General features: G+C 45.8%; 1 protein-coding gene across 2 annotated transcripts; it reads right to left on the bottom strand.

The window, feature by feature from the left end:
- Positions 1 to 2,449: 2,449 nt before the first annotated feature.
- On the bottom strand, positions 2,450 to 14,247 carry RABL3 (RAB, member of RAS oncogene family like 3). Of its 2 annotated transcripts, none has more exons than XM_083482022.1 (8): positions 14,142 to 14,247; positions 11,371 to 11,462; positions 9,325 to 9,454; positions 8,233 to 8,347; positions 7,808 to 7,958; positions 5,617 to 5,688; positions 4,172 to 4,210; positions 2,450 to 3,220 (listed from the first exon to the last, which is right to left on the bottom strand). In XM_083482022.1, exons 1-8 carry the CDS (start codon positions 14,185 to 14,187, stop codon positions 3,155 to 3,157), a joined length of 711 nt encoding a protein of 236 aa, XP_083338148.1. In that variant the 5' UTR covers positions 14,188 to 14,247; the 3' UTR covers positions 2,450 to 3,154. The 2 variants fall into 2 exon arrangements, with proteins under 2 accessions (XP_083338148.1, XP_083338149.1); XM_083482023.1 differs by having other exon boundaries at positions 9,325 to 9,819; positions 10,187 to 11,462; positions 14,142 to 14,220.
- Between the last annotated feature and the right edge of the window lie 23 nt (positions 14,248 to 14,270).

Below are 14,270 nucleotides of genomic sequence, written 5' to 3'. Positions count from 1 at the left end.
CAGAAAGGGGGGGAAGAGGGGAGGGGAAGGGCAGCTTGTTAGCAGTTTTTGTTCACTTGATTTCAGCTCACGTTAGCAAGGAACCAAGAAAATCTAAGTATGGATAGACGTTTAATTTAAAATAGCAACAATTAATAAGGAATGCTTAGAATTATGACAAACATATGTACAAAAAAATAGAATATCCCTTTTGAGCTATTGGCAATACACCTGGTTTTATATTGAAGGTAATTTTTTTGGGGGGGGGCTCGGGGATATCGTGCCTCTTGTGAGACCATCATTTTACATTTTCTTTAGCTGTTCCTTAAGAAAGTGTTGTGAGCCAGTGCAATCGATGCTTTTTTCTATATTTAAAAGGAAGAGTAATTGTCCCCTGTGGTCTATCTAGCAGCTCATCTTTTTACAAAAAAGAGAAAGAAACCCAAACCCGAATCTCACTGCATAAGCTATTGTTTAGGGTGGCAGTTCTCCGAGGGTGTTGTGGCAGGAGAGGGTGGCAAGTGTGGCAGGAAGATTCAAGGACAATCCAAGAAACATTTGAACATTTCAGGGTAGTACAGGATAGGATAGAGCAGGGTGGGTGCTGGGGGGGTGGGCCGCCCCGGATGTCGCCACTGAAGGGGGTGACAAAATGCCAGGCGGCACTCACCGCGGGGCCTGCAGCGTGACCAAGCCACACGTCTCTCCTGGGAGCCATGCGGTGGCTTGGGTGCACGCAGGCTCCGTGGTGACCCAAATGGTCCGCCCGTTGCCTCCCCCTCAGCTGTAGGGTGGCTGAGGGGGAGGAGGCAGGCAGACTCCTTGGAGGCCCCGCGGAACGTCCTGCCCTGGCTGGCCCCACCCTGCGGGCAGCTGGCCCTGACCCCGGGTGCAGGGCACACGTGGCGCCCCAGGCGCCTGATCAGCTTCCTCTGCCACTGGGATAGGGTCCTTTTTTAATTTTTTTTTGCGGAATATGGATCGAAAAGTTTCAAAATGAGAGCAAGAGCATTGGCTATTATTTTATTATTATTATTTTGTTTTACATATATTATTTTGTTTTACATATTTAATATTATAATCATACCACAAGACATCCAGTTACAAGGTTCCCCCGAATCTCTGGACTTCCCACCTTCCCCTCCATGGGTTCTGTTGTTAAACCTTTTCTACTGCATCTTTTTAAAAATAATCCAAATTTTTAATAACTCCATTGTGTCCATCATTCTTGTTACACTACAGTGGTACCTCGGGTTACAGACGTTTCAGGTTACAGATGCTTCAGGTTAGACTCTGCTAACCCAGAAATAGTTGTTTATCTCTTTGACATCTGGTGGGAGTGTGTTCCACAGGGCAGGTGCCACCACCAAAAAAGCCCTCTGCCTGGTTCCCTGTAACCTCACTTCTGGCAGTGAGGGAACCGCCAGAAGGCCCTCGGAGCTGGACCTCAGTGTCCGGGCAGAACGATGGGGGTGGAGATGCTCCTTCAGGTATACTGGACTGAGGCCGTTTAGGGCTTTAAAGCTCAGCACCAACACTTTGAATTGTGCTCGGAAACGTACTGGGAAACTATGCTCATTCTAATTCCAGTTAGCACATGCTTGGAAGTGTGGGATAAGTGTAGCACAAAATGCAGACGTAGGGAACCTGTGCTTGCAATGCCATTTTATTCATACTTTTTATGTCAGCTGATGGGTCAGGGCTCATATCTGCACTGTCTCAGGTGCCTGCAGCCAAAGCAGAAGGATTTAACCCCCCACTTCACAGATGTTGGGTTAAATCAGTTTGATCGAACTTGCCCATTCCCTCTTGTGAACAGATGGACAAAGCCAAAGGAAGCAGCAGGAGGGGGGGGGGGGACAGGTCTGCTATCCTTCACTGCATGCCTGTTTCTTGAAAGGGGTGTGCTGCAAAAACAAGCAGACTTTCCCCCTGCATCCCTGCATGATGAAGAAGTCCTGTTGCGTGGAGGGAGAAACCTACTTTATGTAGACACGGGCTCCGATAGGGACTTCTCCCATGGTGCAGTGCTGCAGGAAAAAATGGCGTCTGCGTGCTTTGCTGACCCGGGGTTTTTTCACCTACATCACTACACAACAAAGAAATTGTGCCTCCCACAGGAAAAGGGAAAAGAATTATTTAGAAAAAGCAGTTCCTTGCAAAAGGGGTTCTTTCACCTCTGCTCCCTGTGAGCGCATGCTGAGCATGGGTTAAATTCTACCCAGTTTTGCTGCATGCGACTCCCAGGGGGAGGAGTGTTTACCCAAGGATACTTGCCAGTGCAAAAGATACACAAAGCATGCCATGGCTGAAAAGAGTTTCTGATGGACAGTGATTGGATTTAATAGGGCATTCAGATTATCAACTCATTTCTCAACCTTCCCAGACATCTGCTCTAAGTATTCGAGTCCTGTGCATAAGAGTATCTCTTGTTCTTTGCTTAAATGCAAAAACTCAATAAAATATCCACCAGGTTTTTAATTTTTTATTATTGTGCTTAGCAACATCATTTATTTTCAATGTAGGCTTTCCAAATCTCTTCCCGTTTCCCTCGCTTATTTTTTACACAACTCTTTACAGCTCACAGATATTTTGGGTAGGGGTCCCTTAGCAACAGGATGAAATCAGCGCCATAGCATCAGCAAGAGTATTGTTCAGTAAGCTGGAATGCTGATGTTTTCGTTGCTTATAAGCCTTCGATTCTTAAATTATTTTTTAAAATCGACCTCAGCACAACCATTCTGCTAGGGGTGGAAGAACAGCTTCATAAAACTTTCAGAACACAGAAAAAACATGGGTTTGCATTCAACCAGGTCATACTCAGAGGAGACCCCTTGGAAATAAATAAACTTAACTTGTTCATTGACTTCAGTGGGCCTACTCTGGGTAGCACTTGGATGGATATAACTCCATTTTATAGGGCAGCATATTCCACGATGCTGTTGCCTATCCAGTGAAATCATTGCACTATGTCCAAAAGATCTCAGGTTCTTTCCAGAGGTCTGGAAAGAGATCCTTCTGCATATGTTCAGAAGCACTTGCAGTGGAGCAGTCTTGGCGATTTATGTGCTCCAGAACTTGGTTTTGTTAGCAAAAGTATTCGTTGCGGTAACAGGAATGTTGCGGTAAAAGTGTTATCGTTCTTTTTCCATAGTCTCTAGTTGGCAAGTGGTGGTCAGTCGTAGTGAAGATTCTTTACAAAGCCGCCTCCAAATCTTTTCCTCTCTGGGAAGCTGGGAATCTGTCAGACAAAAAACCTTACATTAGAATTGGTTTATACCAGTGCTTTTCAACCAGTGTCCCGTGAATGATGGTCAGGGGTGCCGCAGGCAACAAAGGCCTCTGCCCCTCCCTCTTCTGACCCCTTCTTGCATCTCTGCCCCCCATAGACTTGCAAGGCTGTTTGTTGCAGCAGCCCTGGCTTCCAGCTCAGCAGGCGAATGGTGCCTCTGGGAGGCTCCTCTCTTGGGGGGGGCGGGGGGGGCAACCCAGAGACATGAGGTACTAGCAGTGGCTGCCCGGAGGACTCCCAATAGAGGGGAGAGGAGAGGAGGTTGAGGGAACACTCCATAAAGGAGGGTGTTCAAAAGGGGTGAGGGGTTGCTGGTGCTGCAGGTGAGGGGGGACATAACTGGGCTCCTGAGCCCCACAGGGGTGAAAGAATGTAGTTGGTCAAGGGAGCTGTGGACTCAAAATGGCTGAAAATCTCTGGTTATACAATATTAGCAGAAGTACCTGGCGTTGCCCGGGAATTTTTAGAAAGAAAAAAAAAATACTGCCTTTTGCAATTTCAGCTGAATTGGGGGGAACCACCTGAAGCATCCATCGCGTTGAGGTATTTCAATTGCTTTTGTTTGATGTGTTCATTGCAAACAGCTGAAAATCTGTAAACTTTGATAATAACCCTGATTTGCAATGAGGGTTGAATAATTTTGACTGAAACTCTATGACGACATAACTACCATTACCAGGCATTACCTTCTGCAGACATTTTGAGACATACCTACTTGCTTTCCTTCCCAGCTCTTTGCTGAGGAGATTAAAAATTAAGCAAAGCAGAGGCTTTATCTCATTGGTGAGTTTTGCAATGACTTGGATTACATCAGTCCTTGTCCTTTTGACATCTCTTCCTATTTTTCCCCCTTTGCCAAAGCTTTCAAAATTTTAACTGTTAAGGAGAGAGCAGACATACCTGGTTACCATCTCGTAAGTAGTATCTCTTCTCTATGACCTAAAATAAAAAGGGAAGAGTGAGTGTTGTGCGTTGGTTTATACAACAGATTTTGTGGCAGCTCAAGTGGTTTAAATAAGGATGTTTCCATATGGTGCCATTGCCCAGCCTGGCTGAGCACCATGAAATTCACACCGCATTGCAGCCTGAAGCTGGTTACAATCTATGGCAAAGACTGAAAGAGCATGGTACTTTTTTCTAAAAAAAGAGAAAGACTTTTAAACACAGGCAGTAGAAGGACTTCTCAATGAGAAGGTATTTTTCTCCCTCCAAAAGACTGCCCTGGATTTTTTCTGGGGCATTCTGGGAAGAACTGTAGAGAAAAATCCGGTTTGATGTTGAAGTCAAGATATCTGTATTAACTTTGAGCTTCAACATCGTAAGCCAACACACTGCCTCAAGAGGCTTGTGCCAAGAGGAGAAGCAATTCTCAAGGACTCCTGCCTTCTTGCAGTGGTTGGGGAGAGCTGGCTTCCACGGGGTGTTGGCGAGGGAATGGAGAGTTGGACTACCTCCACCACCTGCTGGCTCCTGCTTCCTTTGGCAAGACCACTGCCATCCAGCCAACCCAAAGTGAGAGGTGCTGTTCTTTTTTTATATAACTTTTATTAAATTTTATGTTTTACAATTTAAAATACTCATGTTAACATCCTTACAATATCAATGACTTCCCTTCTTCTCTTTCCATAGTTCATTTTGCATATCCCTGCATATTTTACAAAAACTAAACCATTCAGTCTTCCATTGTTGCATCCATCCAACTTATTTACACTGTTGAATTTATCTTAATGCCTTCAGTAGCAGTAAAGCTCAGCTGAATGAAATGCCTCTTTGGGAATCCTGCAATGTGCTGTAAATTTTTACTCGGCTAACTATACACTGGAATCTGCTCTGGATCAATATTGAGTAGAATTTCAATGACACCTCATTGCCTTGTCTACAGCTGTTGCATAGTCAGACAGGCAGAAAAATCTCAGAGCCTTAATTTAAAACCCAGAAATAGGCTGGATCAGAAATGGGTGACTTCTTGCCTGTAGCCTCCTCCTGCATTACAAAAAGTATTTCCTGTATGTTCCTGCTCTGCTGTTCTCTTCTCCTGCATTATTTCCTGGCACTACCTGAACTCTTCATCTCCAGTCTTGTTAATCTGCCTGTTTATCACTTGTCTAGTGTGCCTGAACTGCTCTCACAGAATACAGCTCTCCGTGACCACGAATTTTTAGGTCCTCAACAGGTTGTCTCAGCCTGGCCTGCTCAGTTCCTGGAATCTGTTCAAGCAGCTGTAAAGGAAATAATCCAGTGGCCTATGCAATTCACGTCAGGCTACTCAAGGCTAATGCTCTTCACTTTCTATGCTGCAATAATGAAAAAGCAATAGATATGCAGTACCGAACTGAAAGACTCACCTTGTCAAAGAATCTACTAAGCTTCACAGCGTTGGAGGAGCCTGCAGCCAGGTAGCGAGGGTTGGTGCAGTCCTGAAAACATCAACAGGTAACTTTCTCTTGAGAGTCATTGAAACCACAATCCTTAACAAGCACATGAGTTCTGAACTGCAAAACATAATCCTGTGCTCAAGAGGGCTGGGCGATATATCGTGCCCAAGCTTGGTAGCCCACAATTATTTCTATTAGACACTGAGAATATAACAGAGATGTCCTTGACCACCTGAAGAATGCTGCTCACTTTCCACTGACCAAATGAAGCCTGTCTTGCCACTTACACACAAAATTAATCAAAAGAACAAGTAACATCTTTTCTCCACAAGTTCATGTCCTTGAGCATCTATGTCCTCAATGAGGTACCTGTGCCCCTGAAGGACCAGGTGCGCAGCCTGGGAGTCAATTTGGACTCACAGCTGTCCATGGAGGCACAGGTCAATTCTGTGTCCAGGGCAGCTGTTTACCAGCTCCATCTGGAACGCAGGCAGAGACCCTACCTGACCGCAGACTGTCATGCCACTGGTGCATGCTCTAGTTATCTCCTGCTGGGATTACTCAATGCGCTGTATGTGGGGCTACCTTTGAAGGAGACCTGGAAACTACAATTAATCCAGAATGCGGCAGCTAGACTGGTGACTGGGAGTGGCCACCGAGACCATATAATGCTGGTCCTGAAAGACCTACAGTGGCTCCCAGTACGTTTCTGAGCACAATTCAAAGTGTTGGTGCTGACCTTTGAAGCCCTAAACGGCCTCAAAGGCCCAGTGTACCTGAAGGAGTGTCTCCACCTCCATCGTTCTGCCCGGACACTGAGGTCCAGTGCCGAGGGCCTTCTGGGGTTCCCTCACTTCAAGAAGTGAGGTTACAGGGAACCAAGGCAGAGGGCCTTCTCGGTAGTGGCACCCGCCCTCCGGAACGCCCTCCCATCAGATGTCAAAGAAATAAACAACTATCTGACTTTTAGGAGACATCTGAAGGCACCCCTGTTTGGGGAAGTTTTTAATGTTTGATGTTTTATCGTGTTTTTAATATTCTGGAAATTTTCTGGAAAAATACAAACTCCCTCTCCACAAAATCCAGCTCTGCTTCTCCTCCTACCACGCTTTCTACAAGCAGGGTCTTCATTCTGCGCACTCCACCTCATTTGTGCCTGAGCACAGCCTAACAGAAATTTGTTTTCAGCAACAGGCTAAATCTCCTCTAGGTTTTTGTGGCAGTCTAATGTAGTTGCTGTAATGCAACCTCTCTCCTGGCCTCCACCTCCTGCTGCAACCAATGCTGTGAATAATTGGGCTGCCACTATTAAAACTGACAAGAGATGCAGTCTGATTATCATTCTTTAACAATAGCAAATTCTCTGAATTATTTAAAGTATGCAACGTGCCAGGGAGAGGCAAACGGGAAAAGAGGAAAGGACAGAAACCAGCAGTTATAGAGAGCCTAAAGAGATCATCAGCAGCTTGTCGTCTGACAGTCAGTCTGACGTAGAGGGGGAGGAGGATGAGCCTGGGACAAGTCATGCTGTACACAGAGGAAGTAAGGGGAGGAGTTTGCGCAGACTTGCATGCTGGGTGCGGAAAAGGAGGAAGTAACATTAGAGGGAGCAACTGTGCACAAGGGGAAGGAGGTTAATGGAAACGCTGGAGATGTACGTTTGAACTTTGTCAAATAAATCAATTGTTTGGAACTGGCTGGGAGCCCGGAGTTTTATCTATGGCCAGCTGGACAGCACCAAGCCTTTGACAAACGCATACTATTCTGGTTAACTCTGTAACGTTTGCGTAAATGATCTGCACATTGCATAAACACAATAAATCTGATTTGAAAAAAAAAAGCATTCATGCCCTTTTTCATATATATGTATACAGTGGTACCTCGGGTTAAGTACGTAATTCGTTCCGGAGATCCGTACTTAACCTGAAACTGTTCTTAACCTGAAGCACCACTTTAGCTAATGGGGCCTCCTCCTGCTGCTGCGTCCCCAGAGCACGATTTCTGTTCTCATCCTGAAGCAAAGTTCTTAACCTGAAGCACTATTTCTGGGTTAGTGGAGTCTGTAACCTGAAGCATCTGTAACCTGAAGTGCATGTAACACGAGGTACCACTGTATAAAATCTTAATCCAAATTGACAAAAATAAGACACAAAATACAAACCAGATTAATTTCTTCTGCACTGAAATCCTCAGCAAGGAAAGCAGTTCTGGTCAAGACATCGCTGCGTTTCACTTCTGGGATCTGGTCCAGCTTGGTCCCTATGACAAGCAGCGGAATCTGGTTATCAGCAAACTGCTCACGGTCATAGTCCCTACACAAGAAAAAGAGGATATGTGGGTCAGTAAACAATATTTTCCACTAGTCATTAAAGACGCTAACATTAACTGGGAGGCGAGCACTTGAAAAGTCTAGTGAAGCAGCAGCAGATGTAGAACGTTTTTTCATATGTGGTGGACTTGTAAAAGGGTAAAAGAGTATTGGGAAATACTCTTCAACACACATTTTGGAAAACGGGAGAGAGACTCTCAACTTATCTCATCCCTCCATCACATCTGCCACAATTGTTAGGTCCTCTGCATACTCACCCATTGGTCACCAGCACTCCTGATGGAGCCACATCTCTGTTGAGAGCTTCCAAAGACCACCGATACAGGTTCTGGGAGGACTTCTTGTTGGTTAAGTCGTGTACTAAAATTATGCCTAAATAAGTACAAGGCCATTCATAAATACAATGACTTATTCCAAACACCGTCTAAATTATGTTGAAAGACATTGCAGGGTGAGAAGACAAGGCAAGGCTGAAAGAACCGCACAACTCGCTTCACATACCCAAGGTAGTTTGGGTCTTTGGGTTTCCTGTACAGCACCCTATGCAATTTGCTTTTGAAATCAAAGGGAGTCTCCAATTTATTGCCCTTGATTATTCTCTTTTCTGTTGTTCCAAGTCCTCTCCTACAGGAAAACTGGGGTTACATGCTTCCCTCACGTCATTCATTACGGACTACCTCTCAGAATTCCCTTTGATCAATGCAGGAATTTTGAAAGTCATTTTATTTAAGAGATGTTGCAACTTATGGAGATAAATCTTATACCACCCTTTTCCATCCCCAGCCGGATGGTTTCAATAGAACATTGCTACACATGTTGAGGACTCTAGTCCCTAAACATGAAAGACAATACATGTTAATTATTTAATATATCCTTATAAGTGTTCCTCTCCTTCAGAGTTGGTGTTGCACGTTTGGTTCTTTCCAACCATACAACTCCATGAACACAAATTATAAAAGGACCAGAGCTCCAAAGGGCCTTGTGCTTTTAGACCCCCGTCTCTCAGCATGTGTGGCGTTGTAGGCACTGTGGCAGAGGGTTGCCACAAATTTAATCTGTTTGCAAGCTTGTGTCTACCGGGTTACAAACAGGCACCATGAACACCTTTGCACCCAGAAGATGATTTCAGAAAGCAATTTTAAGCAGATTTGCCAGAATGTACATGTATATGGTATCTACAAAAGTAAAACATTTTCTTATCTGAATTCAGCTGAGTAAGGAACCTTGCTTTGATATCAGAAACTCTCTGTTGTAGTACTTCTGTAATAGGTTCTGCATGAATCGAGTTAACAGGTGTTCTCATAGAATGAAAGTAATAGGAAACAGATCTTAAAACCTGCATACTTTACCGTTAACTGAGTTGTAGAACACAACACGTGTGCTTTTTACACTACTGGCACTGCCCACTGAACCACCAACATCCCATAATTCAATATAATAGGTCTTCTCTTCTGGGGTTCCTTCTTTGTAGTCGTGAATCTGAAAATGGAAAACCAAGAGTGCCATGTATGTAGAACAAGGCAATACAGATTTCTACTTGAAGGCATATGGTTTGGTTACAAACCATCAATCTATTGTTGTGCCTTTTGTAATGGTTTTGTCCATAAAAATAAATATAAGATTCGTTTTCGTATTATCCTAACAACTACTTTATATAGGGCCATTAGCATGCATAGCACTTTGCCGCTCCTCCAAGGGCTTCATGAACAAGGTGGGTTTAAGAGCATGAGAAGTGACATGCTGGATCAAAATCCATCTGGTCCGATATTCAGCTTCCACTAGCAGCTAGCTACCAAAAGCTCAAGAACCAGGGGCATGACGATGACACATGTCCTCTCTTTTGGCTCCAGCATTTGGTAAAAAAGGTAAAGGGACCCCTGACCATTAGGTCCAGTCGTGGCCGACTCTGGGGTTGCGGCGCTCATCTCGCTTTATTGGCTGAGGGAGCCGGCGTACAGCTTCCGGGTCATGTGGCCAGCATGACTAAGCCGCTTCTGGCGAACCAGAGCAGCGCACGGAAACGCCGTTTACCTTCCCGCCGGAGCGATACCTATTTATCTACTTGCTCTTTGGCATGCTTTCGAACTGCTAGGTTGGCAGGAGCAAAGACCGAGCAACGGGAGCTCACCCCATTGCGAGGATTCGAACTGCTGACCTTCTGAACGGCAGGTCCTAGGCTCTGTGGTTTAACCCACAGCGCCACCCGCGTACCTCCAGCATTTGGTACTAAGATGCAAACTGACACTTCACATGTAAGTTCCATTTAGTTTTCCTGCCAAATAGCTGTTGATAGGCAACCCCATGGCTTTTTCTAATCCTTAAAAAAACCAACTGAAGGGAAGGAGGCACTGGATCCATAGATCATGCGCTTGCTCCCCTGGTTGCTTCTTCTAACATTTCTAGAGGACATAAGAGAGGAACTACTACAGGATCAGTTGAAAAAGCTGCAAATTATCAGTATATGGGAGACATTTCGTCCCATTCCTAGTCATGCAGATGTCTTCATTAATGGTCCAGAGCTTCCCAATTGGTGGTCTCTGTAACCCCCCACTGAGAGGGTCCATGCACCATTCTCCTAACAAAACTACCACAGAAATCTCAAACTTTTCAAAAGTAGGGGGTCTATGGCTTCGCTGTCATAAAACAGGGGACCCACAGTATTTAGCTAATTGGGAACCACTGTATTAGACAAAATATGTGAGGGAACACATCATGGAGGGAATAACACAGAGGAGAACAAACTATTCCCCAACCGCTTCTTTGAATACAGCCAGTGCAGTCTGTCAAAGGCAAGTTGATCTGCTCAGGGCTCTTCAATCTCCTGCAAGGTCAAGCATGTGGTCTGTCAAAATTTGGTGATTTGATGTATCAAAAGCTGCTGCAAGGCCACACCAGTTCAACTGGGTAACATTACCTCAGCCTTCTGTTTAACAAATTGCCTGGCTGGTATCCATAGGTGACCAGGAATTCCTTGCAAACATGTGACCAGGCTGGCAAAGAAGACACAACTCTTTCCATTCCTTCTCCACCTGTCAACTTAGCAGCTGGCAGCGATTAGGGGAGACTTCCTTTCCTCTGTTACCAACACAAAACCATGGTCTACTAGCTTTTCAGCAGTTTAGAAAAAAAATTGGTGCTCCTGTAACTTTTGTGGGCTTATTTACAAATCTGCATTACTTTATCTACACCAGAGGCTGGATTGAAAACAGATCAACCTACTAATGTTTGCCTGCTTCAGAATTAAGATTTCTTGCTCCCTACTGCAATAGCCTATTGTTTTACAATTCCCTTTGCAACCTGATTAGATGTTTTTACTTTGCCAATAAGCCTTCAGAATTTCCCTCGTCTTTGAAGTGAAAGACCACCAAACAATAGAAAGTTATAGTTCCACCTACTCGGACATCAACAGAGCAGCCTACAGTCCAAGACGGGTTTCCCAACATCTGATTGTGACATAAGAGGTGAACAAGCGAGGACTTCCCCACACCTGCAAAAAAGGCAACTGCAAACTAAGCCTTCATGGTAAGTGAAACATCACTGCCTTTCTTGTAAGTTTTCTGTGTAGTTTAAATTAAGGAGGAACAAGTAGATTTTGAAACTCCTAGTAGGATAGCCCTTAGAGCCTTCCCCAACCCTGGGTCTCCAGATGTCCTGTACCTTTTATACCTTTTACCTGCAGGGTGAGGACTAGAGATGGGAAGGCCGGGGGGGGGCTGGAAAAATTGGGGGGAAAGCCAGGTTTTTTCGAAATGGAAAAAAAATGGCTTTGGAAAAAGACCTGGTTTATTTCCATATTTCCCCGGTTCTTTCCCAGGCCTTCCCATCTCTAGTGAGGACCAAAGGAGGGTGATGTGCCCCCCCCAGAGGTACTACCCCTCTCCCTAACACCCATTAAAGGTAAAGGACCCCTGAGAGTTAAGTCCAGTTGCGAATGACTCTGGGGTTGCGGCGCCCATCTCGCTTTACTGGCCGAGGGAGCCAATGTTTGTCCGCAGACAGTTTTCCCGGGTCATGGAGGAGTTTGGATTTGATATCCCGCTTTATCACTCCCCTTCAGGAGTCTCAAAGCAGCCAACAATCTCCTTTCCCTTCCTCCCCCACAACAAACACTCAGTGAGGTGAGTGGGGCTGAGAGACTTCAGAGAAGTGTGACTGGCCCAAGGTCACCCAGCAGCTGCAGGTGGAGGAGCGGGGAAGCGAACCCGGTTCACCAGATTACGAGTCCACCGCTCTAACCACTACACCACACTGGCTCTCATGTGCCCAGCATGACTAAGCTGCTTCTGGCGAACCATAACAGTGCCCGGAAACGCCGTTTACCTTCCCGCTGGAGTGGTACCAATAATAATAATAATTTATTATTTATACTCCGCTCATCTGGCTGAGTTTCCCCAGCCACTCTGGGCAGCTCCCAATCAAGTGTTAAAAACGCATTAAATACGAAAAACTTCCCTGAACCAGGCTGACTTCAGATGTGTTTTAAAGATGAGATAGCTGCTTATTTCCTTCACATCTGAAGGGAGGGCATTCCACAGGGCAGGCACCACTACTGAGAAGGCCCTCTGTCTGGTTATTAATCTACTTGCACTGCGTGCTTTCAAATTACAGTGGTACCTCAGGTTATGTACTTAATTTGTTCTGGAGGTCCATTCTTAACCTGAAACTGTTCTTAACCTGAAGCACCACTTTAGCTAATGGGGCCTCCTGCTGCTGCTGCACCACCGGAGCACAATTTCTGTTCTCATCCTGAAGCAAAGTTCTTAACTCGAGGTACTATTTCTGGGTTAGCGGAGTCTGTAACCTGAAGCGTCTGTAACCTGAGGTTACTGTACTAGGTTGGCAGGAGCAGGGACTGAGCAACGGGAGCTCACCCCATTGCGGGGATTCGAACTACCGACCTTCTGATTGGCAAGCCCAAGAGGCTCAGTGGTTTAACCCACAGCGCCACCCACGTCCCTACACCCATTACATCTACATTATTATGAACTATTACTATTATTATTATATACAGTGGTACCTCGGGTTAAGAACTTAATTCGTTCCGGAGGTCTGTTCTTAACCTGAAACTGTTTTTAACCTGAAGCACCACTTTAGCTAATGGGGCCTCCTGCTGCCACCGGAGCACTATTTCTGTTCTCATCCTGAAGCAAAGTTCTTAACCAGAGGTACTATTTCTGGGTTAACGGAGTCTGTAACCTGAAGCGTCTGTAACCCAAGGTACCACTGTAGTAGGTTGGCAGGAGCTGGGATGGAGCAATGGGAGCTCACCCCGTTGTGGGGATTTGAACCGCTGACTTTTCGAATGGCACGCCCTAGGCTCAGTGGCTTAGACCACAGCGCCACCCGCGTCCCTACACCCATGTAACACCCATTAAAAAGGGTAAAGGGACCCCTGACCATTAGGTCCAATCGTGGCCGACTCTGGGGTTGCGGCGCTCATCTTGCTTTACTGGCCGAGGGAGCCGGCGTACAGCTTCCGGGTCATGTGGCCAGCATGACTAAGCCACTTCTGGCGAACCAGAGCAGCGCACGGAAACGGCGTTTACCTTCCCGCCGGAGTGGTACCTATTTATCTACTTGCACTTTGATGTGCTTTCAAACTGCTAGGTTGGCAGGAGCAGGGACCGAGCAACGGGAGCTCACCCCATCGCGGGGATTCGAACCAACAACCTTCTGATCGGCAAGCCTGAGGCTCTGTGGTTTAACCCACAGCACCACCCACGTCCCTACACCCATTACATCTATATTATTATGAACTATTACTATTATTATTATATACAGTGGCACCTTGGGTTAAGAACTTAATTCGTTCTGGAGGTCCATTCTTAACCTGAAACTGTTCTGAACCTGAAGCACCACTTTAGCTAACAGGGCCTCCTGCTGCCGCCGTGGGATTTCTGTTCTCATCCCGAAGCAAAGTTCTGAACCTGAAGCACTATTTCTGGGTTAGCGGAGTCTGTTACCTGAAGCGTCGGTAACCCGAGGTACCACTGTATTATGAATTACTACTATTATTAATAGTAACACCCATTACATCTATATTATTATTATGAATTAATTATTACTATTACTATATAGACCCAGGGTGTTGGCAAGTCCCTTCCTCTTCCCCCCTCTCCTCCCTCCCTCCCTCTCTCCTGCCTGGACCTCACCTGCCCTCGCTCACCTGAATCCCCCAAGACCAGCACCTTCACCCTCTCCAAAGCAGCCATCGCCCCTGCTGGGAGTGAGTGACGCGCCCGCCAGCCAATAGCGCCTCCCGCCTCCCGCCGTCAGTTTACGCTCTCCCAGGTAG

The sequence above is a fragment of the Podarcis liolepis genome, assembly GCF_965112155.1.
Source record: "Podarcis liolepis genome assembly, chromosome: 17".
Taxonomy (NCBI): Eukaryota; Metazoa; Chordata; class Lepidosauria; order Squamata; family Lacertidae; genus Podarcis; species Podarcis liolepis.
Note: the sequence above shows the minus strand (reverse complement) of the source record. Positions and strands in the feature narration are given on the sequence as shown.